The following is a 15809-nucleotide window of genomic DNA, read 5'->3' on the forward strand; positions in this document are numbered from 1 at the left end:
GAGAAAAGGGAACCCTTGTGCACTGTTGATGGAAATGTAAATTGGTACAGCCAGTGGAAGACAGTATGGAGATTTTTCCAAAAAAAAATTAAAAATATAACCCCAATATGATCCAGCAATTGTATGTTTGGCTATATATCTGAAGGAAATGAAAACACTATCTCAAAGAGATATCTGCATCATCATGTTCTTTGCAGTATTATTATCCACAATGGTCAAGACATGAGAACAATCTAATTATCCATCGTCAGATGAATAGATAAAGAAGATGTGATGCACACATACACAGACAATAAAATATTATTCAGCCATAAAAAAGAGGAAATGGTTGCAAATACCTTGGGATTACGGTGTCAGAGGACATCGTAACCTATGTGAAATGCCTCTGCCAATTGAAATGTAATCCTGAGTAAAATACCTTCAATCTACCTACCTGAAAGATGTGCTTGTTAGCTCAGTGGTATGGACATAAGGAAAGGACATATTTGGAGACAGATGATTACCACACAAAAGCTTGTATGTGAATGTTTATACCAGCATTATTCATAATAGCCCCAAATTGGAAATAACCCAAAGTCCATCAGTTGGTGAATGGATAAAAAATGCAGTGTATAGGTACAATAAAATATTTATTCAATCATAAAAAGAATGACGTACTGATACATGCTACAACATGGATGAACCTTGAAAACATCATGCTAAGAGAAAGAAGCCAATCACAAAAGATCACGTATTCTATGATTCCATTTATATAAAAAGTCCAGAATTGGCAAATCCCTAGAGACAGAAAGTAGATTAGTGGTTGCCAGGGGCTGGGGATGAGAGAATGGGAAGTGACTGCTAATGTGTACTGGGTTTCTTTTGGGGGGTTGCAGAAAAATGTTCTAAAATGAGATAGTGATAGTAGTTGTACAACTTTGAGTATACTAAATGCCACTGAATTTTACACTTTAAATGGGTTAAATTGATGGTAAGTAAATATACCTTAATTTAAAAATGCATTAGCACAACAACAACAACCATAGTGGTGGTTACTCAGGCTGCCTGGCTAACATTTGAGTCCTTCAGTCCCTGGCGGGTTGGGCTCAGAGAGGAAATCTGGTAGGGGACAGGACAGGGGGCAGGGCAGGGGGCAGGCCTAAAGGAGTGACTCAGTGAAGCAATTCAGGGAGGAAGACTGCAAGGGCTCTGTAGCAAGGAAGGAATTCCTAGTGCCCTCCCCTACCACACACAGCCCTCTGGCTTCTCCCTTTTCCCCTCTTTTGGTTGGCAGTTAATGAATCTCTTCTCCCAGGCTTGTGGTGTTGGGCACACTGCCCCTTCAGTCACAGGAAAAGCAGCTTTTGGGTCTCTGGGCAACCGTACTGGGTCTTGTGCTGATCAAACAGTTTGGCCAGGGCCTTCATATAGAGGGCGTGGTATTTGTCCACCATCTCCTGGCTTGGTTTTTCGATTTTGGGCAGAGGCAGAGGCTCCCCCACTGCCAAGAAAGATGGGAAAAGAGAAGGGTCAAGTGTTAGAATCTTTTCTTTCTTTAACCTCCTTCTCCTTCCCTGGGCCCAATCCTTTCACATCCCAAGTCAGCTCCCAACTTCTCCCCCTAGGTTGTCCTCTTCTTTGGTGGTGGGGGGTGCAGAGATTGGGAAGACCTGAGGTTGAGGTTGAGGAAAAGCTGAGCTAGCCTAGGGGCTGAGAGCAGGACTCACCCACAGTGACGATAGGCAGCGGGTATGGCAGGAGCCCAATGGAGCCTTGGCGGAAGCCTCGTCCATAGAAGATGCAAAAATAGAAACCAAATATCTGGCGGAAGTAGCTCTGGAACTTGTACATATAGCTGTCCTTATGGAACAGCACCTGATCATACACCTCAGTTTCTCCAAAAGTGTAGGTGGGGACCAGATGAGCCCTGTAGGAAAACCCTGATTTATTTCCCAAACACAGCCTGGGGTGGAGAACCCCCCCAGCAAGAACTTTTGTTCCTGGCCAGGCTCCCATCTATTATAAAATCCCTGTGGTGTAAAACATTTCTTCTTGCACCGAATATGGCTCCTGTATTTAGTATCTCTTTTCCTGAAATTTTCAAGGCCAGTGAGAATACTCTCTATGGGCCAGGATCACAAGGACAAGATATGGGGGCAGAAATCCACAGGAACCCACAATGCATAAAGAAAAACTTCCAGGAGGTGTCCTGAAGGGGAATATCTATTTCCACTAGTAGGAAGCACAGAGTAAAAGACAATGGTTTGGCACAGATGTGTATGTATATGTTTGAGGTGCCTCTTGCCTGCAAGGACTGTGCATAAGGTGTTCTGTCCTAGGTCTGGAGAATAGAGCAAAATTGTTTCCCTCTCATAGGCCATGGGAATCCACCCTGACAGAGCCCTACATAGAAAAGCAGGCTCCTTATGTCTTCCTGTGAGAGTAGCGAGAACACAGTCTCTCTTACACAAATCTTTGTGAATTACTATCAGCGATCTCTTAGTGTTTTGGCATATGTTACCTTTTCTGGTTCCTCACAGCAGAGACAGTGGAAAAACACACTGAGGGGTTATTTTCTTTTTTCTACAGCTCTAGAAGCCCAGGTTCAGGAGGGGGAAGGTCATATAGGCATTCAGTGAGTGGCAGGAGCTGAACTAGAACCTAGGTCTCTTTCCTCCCAGCTCAGAGCTCTCTCCACCACATTATGCTCAAAACTGACAAACAGGCCACTCCAACAAGGTCCTTAGAAGAAGTACTTCCCCTCTTCTGTGAGGCTGTTATAGGACAGTTGTCCCTGTGTCCAGTGAACTGGCATGCTGACATGATGGAGCCCCCACAGCTCTAGCCTAGGACTCCTACTCTTTGCGTGCCTACTAAGTCGCTTCGGTTGTGTCCAACTCTGTGTGACCTATGGACCGTAGCCCGCTAGGCTCCTCTGTCCAAGGGATTTCACAGGTGAGAATACTGGAGTGGGTTGCCATTTCCTTCTCCAGGGGATCTTTCTGACCCAGGGATCGAACCCAGGTCTCTTATGTCTCGTGCATTAGCAGGCAGGTTCTCTAACACTAGCTCCACCTGGGAAGTCCCTCCTGCTCTTTACTTCCTCTCTTTACCCTTGATGCAGGAGACTCGGGTTTGATCCCTGGGTCAGGAAGATCCCCTGAAGGAGAGCATGGCAACCCACTCCAGTATTCTTGCCTGGAGAATCCCATGAACAGAGGAGCCTGGCAGGTTATAGTCCATAGGGTCCCAAAGAGTTGGTCACTAACTGAAGTGGGGCTTCCCTGGTGGCTCAGTGGTAAAGAAACTGCCTGCAATACAGAAGACAATGGTTCGCTCTCTGGGTCAGGAAGACCTCCTGGAGAAGGGAATGGCAACTTACTCCAGTATTCTCACCTGTAAAATCCCATGGGCAGAGGAGCGTGGCGGGCCCCAGTCCATAGGGTTGCAAAGAGTGAGACACGACTAGAGCAACTTAGCATGCACAGCAGGGTGGTTAACGTATATCTCTTACTGTATGCTGGGCACATGGTAGGTGTTTAATGTGGATAAACTCATTTAAACCCCATAATAATCCTATGAAACAGGTACAACTGTTAGTAGCCACATGATGAAGAGGAAAGTAGCAAGGCTCAGAATGGCTGGATAACCTATTCCAGAATTCACAGTAAGCTGTGGGGCCAGAGTTTGAAATTAGGGCTCCTGACTCCAGACCCTACATGCATACTCACCATAATGTACTGCTTCTTGCACTTACCATTAACAGATATAGATATCAATGTTGCTAGAGATGATGTGGGCATCATCTATGTCTTAGGTAAGCCCTAGCCAAGCCCCCTGATAATGAATCTGGATCTCTGGTTGGCTTTCTGGGAACTGGTCCAGCTAGCTCCAAGGGAGTAGATAACCTAAGTCTCTTTGAAATTCTACAGTCATCTCTTCCACTCGCTTGTAAGTTTTATGAGGGTAAGACTCATGTCTGATTCATCTTGGCATCGCCTACCAGGTCATGCTGCTCAGAGGCCACCCACCTCTGCCCAGGGAGGGACACCTACCCGTGCTGGAGTGCCATGCGCACAAAGCCCTTGCGCTTCTGGAGGATGAGCGTGGTGGTGTTGGGTACACTCTGCAGGGCCTCTCCCACTCCTCCAATTACAATGCCCACAAGGTTGCCAGTGCCATGGCTCAGCAGGTAGTCAATAGCTGGCTGACTCACAGAGCACACACCTGAGGAGAGCCAAGGAGCAGAGAGAGGAGCAAAAGGATCAAGAGAGGGGAGAATGGCTGAGGGGGAATACCCTCTGCTTGACTCACTTGCTTGTGTGCCCTCCTTTCCCATGGGACCCAGAAGGAGAATCAATGAACGGAACAAAGGGTGTGGAGAAGAGAGGGCTAAGACAAGCAAATGCAGCACATTTCACTTTGAGGCAATATTTCCAGTTCACAGGAGGCACTGGGTCAAAACTATGGTAGGATGGTTTTCAGTGGGAAAACCAGAAAGACTTTCTAAATCCCCAGCTGTAATTCTACCCTTTTCTTTTCCTGGATTGTCACTAATAGCAACAGCTATTATTTATGGAGCACATACTCTTTGGCAGGTGCTATCTTGGGTGTTTTACTTGTATTGTCTCATTTAATCATCACGCCACATCTGAGGTTAGACTATTATCATCAGCACCACTTTACAGATGAGGAAACTGAGACCAGTGGAGGTTCAGCAGCTTGCCAAGACCACACAGTAAGTGGCACAGCCAGGATTCGACCCCAGGCAGTTTGCTCTACAACATATGCTTTTTAACTACTGTGCTATGATGGCAGGAGTCCGGGATGAGAGGGGGCTGAGAAGGAGGGGTGGGGCTTAAAAAGGTGTATTTCCAAGTGGGGAGATGGGCCAGAAGCTCTAGTAAGTATGGTCAGAAGCACCTTTGGCCATGAGGTAGTCCCTAATAAAGGGGATCTTGAAGAACCAGGACAGCGTGGCCAGATGGGGAGTGATGCCTGGAAAGATCTTCGAGAAGCCTGTGGCCTCAGTGCAGAAGTTACAGAAGGCGCCGAAGGTCAAGAGGCCGTGGGGGTGAACTCCCATGAGATAGTTGTGCTCAGGTGATAGATCTTTAGTCTTCAGGATCTGCAGCCACAGAGAGAAATGTCAAAGGTGATGAAATGAGATCACACGAGAAAGCAAGGGTGAAGATGCCTTAGAGGGTTCAGGGAACTCTCTAAAGCAGAACTTTTCAACAGAGAGGCCAGGAGTGGCTTTGAGGAGGTCAAGATATCTGACTCCTCGCCCTCTGGGATACCAGTAGGATCGGAGGCACCTACAACTGCTGGGCTCCTTGCCTGTGGCTGGAAAGCAGTCTCCGCCCTTTAGGCATGGGATCATTTTCTGTGAGTGCTATTATATGAAAAAGGTTGGCAAAAATCTTGGCAGTATCTCTTATTTACTCCAAAGAGTGCACAGAGGAGCAGCATAGCAGTACATTTCTAGAACCTCTTCCTGGTATTTTCTCCCCCAACTCCCTACCAGTGCTAGTTTACTGAACTTTGAAAACCAGCTTAGATATCACTTTGTTTATGAAGCCTTTCCTTACACCTCATATGAACTACTTGTGTACCTTGTACCAAACCATGAATATGTACTCATCTGTCCTCTCCATTGGATGTGAACTTTTTTTAATGGCAGAGGACTGCATCCTGCTCACTTCTCTTTACCCCAAACTATGTGGTATAGAGTAGGTTTTAAATCAGTGTTTGTTAAACTGATCTGAACTGTACTTGTGTTTCTGCTTGCATCATCTGGTAGGTCATGCCTACCAGGACATCCAAAGTGTATTAGCAGTGTGGCAAATGCCCAGTAGCAATGTTGGACCCTGAAGTCTGTCTATCCTGCACTGAGACTTCTCTGAGATGCTCACTTTCCTTATGGACAGCCCTAGTCATTTAGCATCAATGCCTAGTATTTGGGGAACGGTGAGGGATGCTGGGGAAGAGACACTTACGGAAATGGGAAAATAGTCCCTGATGTGGGTCCAGGCACACCAGTTCCTTACCCAGGCCGATCGCCTGCCACCTGAGATAGAAATACCAGTAGGGGATGTGTCTGTGTGTGCCAATCCCAGCCCTCTCACTCACCCAGCACTTCCCTAGCAGCCTGGAAGGACTGTGGCTCTGCTAGGGAAGTGGAAAAGGAAGAGACCTCAGGATGGTCCTGGCTGGCCCAGCTCCTCTCCTGTGGCTCCAAGAACTTGTATGAGAGGCCTGTGGCATGGTAAGTGGAACTCCTTGGTTACAGGTTGAGATGGAACGTTCTTAAATCCTGTTATTTCTAGGTCCATGAGTCTTACCTTGCTCTGGGGTCTTCCAGTCCAGGAGAAACCAGGCAAAGTAAAGGGCTGGTAGTGGCCACCAGGATGTAAACAGTAGGTAAATGGCCAATGGCTGCAAGATCCAAACTGATAAGGGAGCAGATCAGACCAAATTTGTGCTGCCAGCAGAACTTGACCATGTCCAGCCCTATTAAGAGCCCTCCAAACTCTCCAAGCCCCTGGTCCTGGCCTTCTGCACAATCCAGCTCCTGCCTGTCCATCTGTCCTTCAAACTTTCCCTCTTTCATCTACCATACACACCAGCCCTATTTCTTTGCTTACCTCTCATCTCTGTCCACCTGCCTGCTCACCATCCCCCTACTCCTGTTCCCTGCCTGCTACCAGCTTTTCACCCACTGCTTCCATTAATACACTGTCATTCCCCTCGTCTCCTGTTTCTCTCCCTATTCCTCACCCTTGAATGCTTGTTCAACCACTAGCTCACCCTCCCTTGCCCATATAGTATCAATAGCTCTCCATACTCCTTGCATACAGCATCTGCAGCCGTCTATTCTTGCCTGTTCACCATTCCTTCCATTATCTCTGTCTCCCCTTCCACCCCAACCCTGCTATTGCCACTCCCCTCCCAGAATGGAAAAATCCAATGGTTCAAACACAGGTTGTACTTTTCTGTCTTGAATGCTAATGCTTCTGTCCCACCCCCCATGCTACCCTAAGATTACGGATGTATCATCCTATTCCATGGGCCTCATTTCTCCTCTCCAGGTAGTGAGGGTTAAGGAGGGGCTGAAATTAGCTAGATCTGCTCAGAAGTATCATGACTCTGTTCTACCTCCCCCACTCCACCTGTCTTTACTGCCTCCGAGGTTCTATCTTTTCCTTCTCAGGGCACTCAGGGAACTCAAGACTCCTTGACCAGAGATGAGACTTCCCGTGAGCATAAACATTGCCCCAGATCTGGTCCTGGCCTGTGATTGTGGCTGCTTGCCATGCTCTCTTGGATCAGTACTCACATATGCCAAGGTAGCTCAGGGGCCAGTGCAGAAGTACCAGACTCTGGAAGTGCTTAGGCTGCTTAAAACAAGGCATTGTGCCCAGGAGCCTGAAGGAAGTGAAGATCCCAGAACCGTGTTCCAACCCAAGGTGCCACTAGCCTCTGGAAGCTCGCTCAGTAGCGAACACATATGATTATGAGGATTTTCACCTGCCCTGTCCGTTCTTTGTCCTGCCCCATACCTACCACCCACTGAAGTGGGCAGGCCCTGGAGTATAAGGACAGTCCTAACAGTCCCTGGGCCCTGCCCATTTGCCCTTTGACTCTCTTTCCTGAGATTATTAGGACATCAGGGTGGAGAAAATGTGAGAAAGGCTGTTATCTAGTCCTAGTGACCCAGAGGTCCAGAGAAGGGGAACACCCCTCCCATCACAGGTTACTCTGAGATTGTAGGAGTTGTGACCTCAGAGAGATGGCTAGTGGGAAGGGAGCACTGTGGGTTTGTGGAGTTGGAGAGCACCTGGAGCTAAGTGTCTATTGGAGCTGTTGCCCCGAGACAGCCTGGTCTGGGGGTGTCCCTCTTTTACAATTTTCTATTATAAAGATTTCCACATACACACAAAACTAGAGAATGCAAGAAATTTTCATCTTTGTATTCATGTTTCATGTTCATCTTCAACAACTGTTAACATTTTATCATCCTTGTTTCATCTATCTCCCCACTTTTTTTCTTGGAGCATTTTAAAGCAACTCTAAGACATCATGTCATTTCACCCCTAAATTTCACTATGCATCTACAAAAATTTGGATGTTTTCTTTAATAAGAAATACCATTATCACCATTAACAAAATTAATACTCCTCTATTAATATCTATTATCCAGTCCACATTCAAATGTCTTTTTATAGGTAGTTAATTTGAATCAGGATCTGAACAAGGTCCGCTGATTATATTTGGATGTTATGTCTCTCTCTTTAATTTTTCATTGTAAAACCCAGATACAGATGCCCAGATGTCTTAGAATTGCTTTTAAAATACTCCAAGAAAAAAATGAGGAGATAGATTAAACAAGTATGACAAAATGTTAATAGTTGTTGAAGATGACCATGAAACATGAACACAAAGATGAAAATTTCTTGCATTCTAAAACAAATGTATGACTTAATGAATTATTATAAGACAAATACCTTGCAACCACCATTAGGTCAAGAAATAGATGTTTTTCACCCACCCCAGAAGCCTCTCACATGCCCCATTACAATCACAACCCTCTTCCTCCTCCCAAAGTAACCATTATCTTTGACATTTAGAAAAACCTTTCCCTTGCCTTTCCATGGTTTTATTACCCAAACACTCTTCCCTAATTACCATAGTTTAGTCCTGTCCATTACAAAAAATATTATGTGCCTTAGGTTCTCTCTTTTTAAAACTTTTTATTTGGGAATAATTTTAGATTGATAGAGTTGCAAAGTTCCCTATGCCCTTTACCCATCTTCCTCTTGTGTTACCATCTTCTATATAGTTATCAGAGCTAGGAAACCAATACTGGAACATTATTGTTAACTCCAGACTTTATTCGAATTGCACTAGTTTTTTCTACTAATGTCCATTTCTGTTTCAGGGTGTCATCAGGTCCCACGTTGTATTTAGTCATCATGTCTCTCTAGTCTCCAATCTATGGTGGTTTCTTGGTCTTTCCTTGTCTTTTACGACCTTGGCATTTTGTAAGAGTTTAAGTCTGTTTTAGTTTCCAGTTTCCCCGTCCATCCATTTCTTTTCCTGACCATTTTGACCTAGAGAATCTCCCACAGTCTAGACTCTGCTTGCTGTGTGTCTGTATTTCCCCTAGATTGGCAGCTGGATTCAAACACTGGATCAGACTCAGGTTTGAGCCCTTCAGCAAGATCTTCATTTATTTTTAATACAGAACAATCCTACTTCCTATTTTCCTTTACCCCCTGCCATTGACCTGTCAAAGACTATTTCCCTTGGAGTAAGCTAGTCTTCCAGACCTCAGAATCAGCTCCCAGGAGCAGGAGTGAGGGTGTTAAGCCTGGTGCATAGGTGATCACCACATACAGGCCAAAGCAAGGGGGGCAGCAAAGCCCTCATTCTTCTTTCTGATTTTCATCTCTTACCTTGTTATAATTTCATGCCTGCTGAAATAAATTGAATTATTGGTGTTTTGTTTTCATTTGATTTTCACTCCTAGAGTTGGTATGCTTCTAAAGGGGTAGGGACCATATCTTATTTTTTAGTGCATCTGCCCATAATGTCTGGAAAGTCCTAGGCCCTCAGTATTAAATGAACAGTGAATGAGTATCTTCATTTGAGGTCTGTGATTTCTTATGGGTAATGAGATCATAGGAATCCTATGGAGGAGTGTGTCCTGGGTTATGAGTCGGGGGGACAAAAGGTTATATAGAAATAGAGGACAAGGGACACGTTGCAAAATAAGAAGAATGAGAGAAGGAAGGCAAGTGCTGACCTTTGAGTCAGTTTGGCAAAAGACAGAGTTCTGCATACTTTACCTGCATACTTTACCTGGAGGACTGTTCCCACTTCAGCTCTACCTGCTAATTGAACATCAGCCTTGCCCTAGAGCAAGCTTGAGCATTCAGGTATTGCAGCATCTCCTGCAATCCTTGTTGACATCCCTGTACTTGGGGATGAGGACTAGCTCCTGGCAACATAGGGGAGATTAGCGTTCTGTCTTTCCAGAACAGAATTTTCTAGGCCAACATCAACTCCCTGTCCATGCCCTCTCATCCTTGTAAGTTATCTTCTTCAGGACTCTTCCTGGGTTAACTTTTAATAATTTGTGCATTTTTAGTTTTTCGCTTTTATCCTCCCGCCAAAAGGAGGTAAGTTGTTGAGAAGACACTCAAGCTACAGAGAGTAGATGTGTACATATATTTTTCCTTTTAGTACTAGATCACATCCTTTATTTTCCTATTTTAATGTTTACAATATCATGGACTTCCACATAATAATAGTAGTATGTTTAACATCCATTGATTGAGAGATATATATATATACAAAACAAATGACAGCACTATGGCTATACATCATGACAGTATACATCAGGACATTTGAAAAAAAAAACATATGTGTAAGCATATTTTTTATTCATTCTAGACAGTGCTTGGGCCATATAGGAATTTCCAGAACCCTTGTAATAATAAGTTAGTCCCCTCACCCTCACCTATCCACAGTGGTTTGCTGCTTACAGGTTAGAAACAATGGTTTATTTGCTTTTTTTCAAAATGGAAATTGATTTATTATTTTCCCTGATTATAAAAATAATCCATGTAATTACTAAACATTTCACACTATACAAGAAAACATAAGGGAAACAAAAGTCACTCATAACCTCACAATCCAAAAATATCAACTGTTAACTGTTCTTATCCTGGTATCTCTCTTTCTTGACTTTTTCCTGTATGAATATAGAGATAAATATTGTGTCACTGTGAAGAGTTTAGGCTCTTGAGTCCAACATATCTGTATCTCAGCTCTGCCACTTAACGGAACTATGACCAATTACTTAACTCTTTAGTGCCTCAGTTTCCTCATCTGTAAAAGGTGAGTATAATACCTACTGATACCGTCGGTTTGTCAGGAGGGTAAGTAATTAATGTAAGGCATTTTCTTCAGTTCCTTGTTTGTTTATATGGTCATATTTAAAGCTCAATAAATGTTAGTTATTATGTATAATTTCTTAATCAAAACAGAATCATATTCTCTGTACTGTTTCTTTAAAATTAATTTATTTTTGGTTGTGGTGGGTCTTTGTTGCTGTGTGTGGGCTTTCTTTAGTTGCAGTCAGTGAGGGAAACTCTTTGTTGCAGTGCTTGGGCTTCTCTCTTGTTGCACAGCACAGGCTGTAGGTGCGAGGGCTTCAGTAGTTGCAGCTCCCAGACCCTGGAGCATAGGCTCAGAATTTGTGGCACATAGGCTTCGTTGTTCCACAGCATGTGGAATCTTCCTTCTGCATTGGCAAGCAGATTCTTATCCACTGCTCCACCAGAGAAGACCCTCTGTACTGTGTTTAATCTGCTTTTTCTCCTAACAGTATATCATGAACATTTTTCATGTCAATTTTCTGCTATAACATCATCATTTCATTGTATGGCTATGCCATGATTTGTTTAACCAATACCCTATTATTGAGGAAGCAGTCATTTTTAGATATGCCTCTTTTACTAATCTGGTCAGACTTCTAGGTCTTTTAATGGTAGGTGAAAAGTCACTGGTCAGAAACAGTTACTTACCCACAGCCCTTTCAGTGGGCACTGGTCAGTTTCCTCTCTCCCAGCAGTTTTTAGGATTTACTGGTGCAAAAAGTGGGCCATTTCCTCAAGCCTTGGTTAACCCGGGTAAGGTCCAGGGACCAGGTAGTGTGGTCAGCAGAATCAGCCTCTCTCTCTCCAACGAGATGACTAGGTCTGAAGAAAGGGCTTGACCCTCTTCTCCAAACGGCTCAGGAAACAGGTTTCTTGAAGGCTCCCAATGTACTAGACCTAGCAGGGCTGCTGATTAGTTTCACTTCCGTTCAAACTCAGGAATGTTTAAACACAAGCCAAGTCCAGGGCTAAGGTGAAACATGAAAAAATGGGTCTTGAAGGCTGTGGATCACTGAGATCAGCCTATACTTAAGAAAGATAAGGGAAAGAAATCTGCCATGTCAACACGTTGATTTCTTTGCTTTCATATTGTTTTCTTTTTGAGAAAAAAAAAATCTAGTGTCACCTGAACTAAGGAAAGTGATTGCAATTCTCTAGGCTGGGGACTTTCTTGGTATATAGGTGGTCCTGGCCACTATGAATTGTATCAGAGAAAATGGAGCAATGGACAAAAGAAATTAGGAAACCTGGGAATGTGAGAACTGACTGTTAGTAAATATACTGATCCTTTCTTTTCTACCCCCACCCTTTTTTAAACATGACCTCACAGAATTGTACTAATTAAAATCCTTGGTTGATTAGACATTCTCATTGTTTATGGAAGTCCCCCTTCCCTAATTATCCACTTACCTATGTATGTATGTATGTATCTACCTACCCACCTTTGCAGTAGGAATTGCCCTCTTGAGCACTACACATGAGAAGTACTACCTTGCCCCTGGGTCACAATTTAGCAACTAATTATCTGGTCTTGCCCTTCACTTCCTTCTCAGATGTCCAAAGGTATTTTCATCGTTTTTAGTTTATTTTATTGAAGTATAGTTGATTTACAGTGTTTTGGCAATTTCTGCTATGCAGCAAAGTGAGTCAGTCATTCATATATATTTTTTCATATTCCTTTCCATTATAGTTTATCACAGGATATTGTTCCTGTGATAGTCCCTGTGCTACACAGTAGGAGCTTCTTGTTTATCCATTCTATATATTGAAGATATCTTCTTGATACTACAGCTTTGGTAATAGAGCTCCTCTTTTCCTTATCTTCAGTCCCTAGCCTGGTAAGGTTTCGTGATAGCAGCATCAAATCCTTAAGTGAGTTCTCTCACAATAGGAAGTGAACAGCAAATAGCTAAAGCAGGTCATGGGGAAAGATGGACAGGCATCAATATTCCCCAAAGCTAAGCCTGGTCCTATGGAGAGCTGGATAGCAGAAACAAGTAGAAGTGTTAAGATCTGGAAAGTCAGCAAGGTGTCGAGGTCAAAGCAAGAAAAAAACAAAAGACAAGTCCATTCCATAAGGTGACATGGCCAGTAGAAACCACCCAGGTCTAGGGCTAGGTCAAAGGTGAGTCAAGGTCAGAAGTTTAAATGATCTCCATTTTTCTTTTCATGTGATAAGAACAATCAGACTGCAGCCTTGTGCTTTCCCTACCTGCTTTGGCATTCAGTGCCACCAGTCAGCCTCAGTTTATTCCCCAAGTGACCCTGCCTGCCTCTGGCTATCTGCCTAGTCCTTTCTAAGCCTATTTGCATGCTAAACAATTGGACGCATTCATACTGTGTGGCGTGTGCAGAAATAGGCAAGCTGGGGGTGGTAGGAATCAAGGGTTTGTTTAGTGCAGTGTGAGCACTGCGGGAGTGAAAACCAGAGTTTGCAAAGAAAGAACCTGTCATATCACCAAATATGGCTGGGCAGATGCTAACTGGGAAGCTACTTCAGTTTTCCTGGTGCCACTAGACTCTATGGGGCTAAAAACTGATCATTCTGAAGAAGAACAGTTTATTGGCTGCAGACTCTCTGATGCCTAAGTACCTTCAAGGGATTTTAACTCACAAGTCAAGGCACAGGTTACAGCCAATTATCTCATACTTTATATCCCTGATATAGTTGTTTACCTCACGGGCCCCTTGATGTTGCTGGAAGATTTTCCTTTCCCATCCTTTTCACCTTTGATGCCAGAGAGTCATATAGACTCATTGAATACTTCTTCTTCTAGGAGAAACTAGCTGGCGTGGCTAGACTTTTTCAAGGTCCCACCTTTATCTCATAAGGTGTAGTGCACTTGCTGAAATTTCTGTAACTGCTGGGAGGAGGGTGAAGAGGGCTTCCCTCCCTATTGCAGGATAGTGGGGAATTACATTAGCTTGTATTGTCCTCTCCTAAAAACAAAACTTCACATATGGTTTGTTCAGCCTGTGGGAATGGCCAAACAAACCATGTACATGCAGGAGACAAGGAGATGCAAGAGGGATCAAGACCTACAAGCCAAGCTACCAGTTGCAAACTCAAATGTCTCTAAGTACCAGATGTACTAGAAATGAGGGAACAGGCTAAAGAGTTATAACAGAGAATGGTGCGAATTATGGTGAACTAGAGAGAGCATGCTTCTTCTAAAGGCCTTCAAAGTTTTTCCAGTTAAAAAAATTCAAGTATACAGGACAGTTGAAAGAATAGTATAATACACATTTGTATATCATCTATCTCTTCAAGTCAGTAGTTGTCAGTATTTTGCATATTTATTCTCTCTCCCTATAGGAATGTATAGGGCTTTCCTGGTTGCTCAGATGGTAAAGAGTCCGCCTGCAATGCAGGAGACCTGGGTTTGATCTCTGGGTTAGGAAGATCCCCTGGAGAAGGGAATGACAACACACTCCAATATTCTTGCCTGGAGAATTCCATGGACAGAGGAGCCTGGTGGGCTATAGTCCATGGGGTCACAAAGAGTTGGACACTACTGAGCACTCACAGACTTTTGTGTGTATATATATAAAATATGTATATTTATATATATATATAATATGTGTATTTATATATATATGTATATGTATACACACACATATATATGGTATTTCTCTCTGACTTGACTGTTTCCACTCAACCACTAAGATTTTGAGTTTCATCTCTGTTGATGTATGTAGCTCTGCTTTTTTGTATTCCATTCTATGAATATGGATGGATGTACTGCGGTTTGTTTATCCATGGTCTTATTTGATGGACATTTGGTTTGTTTCCAGCTTATTTTTGCTCTCATGAACCTTGTTTCTAGGACATTCTTATCCATGTGTTGTAGTGCTCATGTGTTAAAGTTTCTCTAGGGCATATGCGTAGGAGTGGAACTGCTGAATCATTGGTTCTGGGCAGATTCTGTTTTAGTAGGACATGCTAGATTGTTTCCCAAAGTGATTACATCATATGCTTTCAGCAGAGTGTGGGTTCACGTTGCTCCATATCCTAATACTTGGCTTTAACTTTAACGTTTTTGCCAATTTAGTGTCAAATGCTACATTTTGCAGTTTGAATTTGTATTTCCCTATTTACTAAAGAGGTTGAACATTGGTTCTTATACTTATGGGTCATATTTCTTCTGGAAACTCCTTGCTTACATCTTTTACTCATTTTCCTAATAGTTATCTTTTACTTATTGATATGTAGGATCTCTTGACAAATTAGTATTGACAAATACTAATCCTTTGTCAGTTGGGTACTGTGAATGTCCATATAGTCTCTGGAACCAGATTAGGTTCAACTCCCAGCTCCACCCTTCAATAACTGTGTGATCTCCAGCAGTTAATCTCTCTGTGCCTCAGTTTCCTTAACCTCTTTGATCTACATTTTTCTCACCTGTAGAGTACTTAACTCATAGACTTGTCATAGACACACATATATATGTGTGTGTGCCAATTAAAGGAGTTAATATATATAAAGTACTTAGGATGGTATCTGGGCCCTTTTGCTCAACATAGTATGCATTTTAATAGAATGTTCCTTAAAGGCAGGAATTTTGTTTTGACTTGTCTACTAATTTATCCTAAGGACCATTACTGTCCTGTTAATAAGTTCTCAATAATATTTGTTGAATGGATGATCTTTATCATTGTTTGTAGACTGTCTTTTCTCTTTTTTTAGAGATTTTTAAAAGTTCTTAATTTTAATGTGAATGTATCAACACTTTCCTTTAAGGTTTGCATGTTTGTGTGTTGTTTTAATAAAAATTTCCCCAAGATTATGAAGAATTTTTTCTATACTTTATTCCAAAATTTGAAAACTTTGTTGTTTTAAAAAATTTTTTATAACTTTGGGAAAAAGACAGAGATACAAAAATA

The 15809-nt window shown here is 42.9% G+C and overlaps 2 protein-coding genes across 3 annotated transcripts in view; one reads left to right on the forward strand and one right to left on the reverse strand.

The window, feature by feature from the left end:
- The window catches only part of PDZD11 (PDZ domain containing 11), a 79521-nt gene that overhangs the window by 45346 nt on the left and 18366 nt on the right, over positions 1-15809 (forward strand). The window lies entirely within an intron of this gene.
- AWAT1 (acyl-CoA wax alcohol acyltransferase 1) lies at positions 1326-7394 on the reverse strand. Its single transcript, XM_081565322.1, has 7 exons — positions 7319-7394; positions 6324-6431; positions 5979-6049; positions 4903-5107; positions 4035-4206; positions 1707-1906; positions 1326-1480 (listed from the first exon to the last, which is right to left on the reverse strand). The coding sequence occupies exons 1-7, from the start codon at positions 7392-7394 to the stop codon at positions 1326-1328; spliced, it is 987 nt and encodes a 328-aa protein (XP_081421448.1).

This window comes from Giraffa tippelskirchi, chromosome X (genome assembly GCF_054371585.1).
Source record: "Giraffa tippelskirchi isolate mGirTip1 chromosome X, T2T-mGirTip1v1.2.pri, whole genome shotgun sequence".
NCBI lineage: Eukaryota > Metazoa > Chordata > Mammalia > Artiodactyla > Giraffidae > Giraffa > Giraffa tippelskirchi.

Excerpts from the sequence above, each read along its gene's own strand:
- AWAT1 (XM_081565322.1), bottom strand. The coding sequence starts at position 7,394 with ATGCCTTGTTTTAAGCAGCCTAAGCACTTCCAGAGTCTGGTACTTCTG. Across the intron at positions 6,432-7,318 it reads CCTGAGCTACCTTGGCATAT|TTTGGATCTTGCAGCCATTG; the intron begins GTGAGTACTGAT and ends CTCCCTTATCAG. Across the intron at positions 1,907-4,034 it reads CGCATGGCACTCCAGCACGG|GGCTCATCTGGTCCCCACCT; the intron begins GTAGGTGTCCCT and ends GTTTTCCTACAG.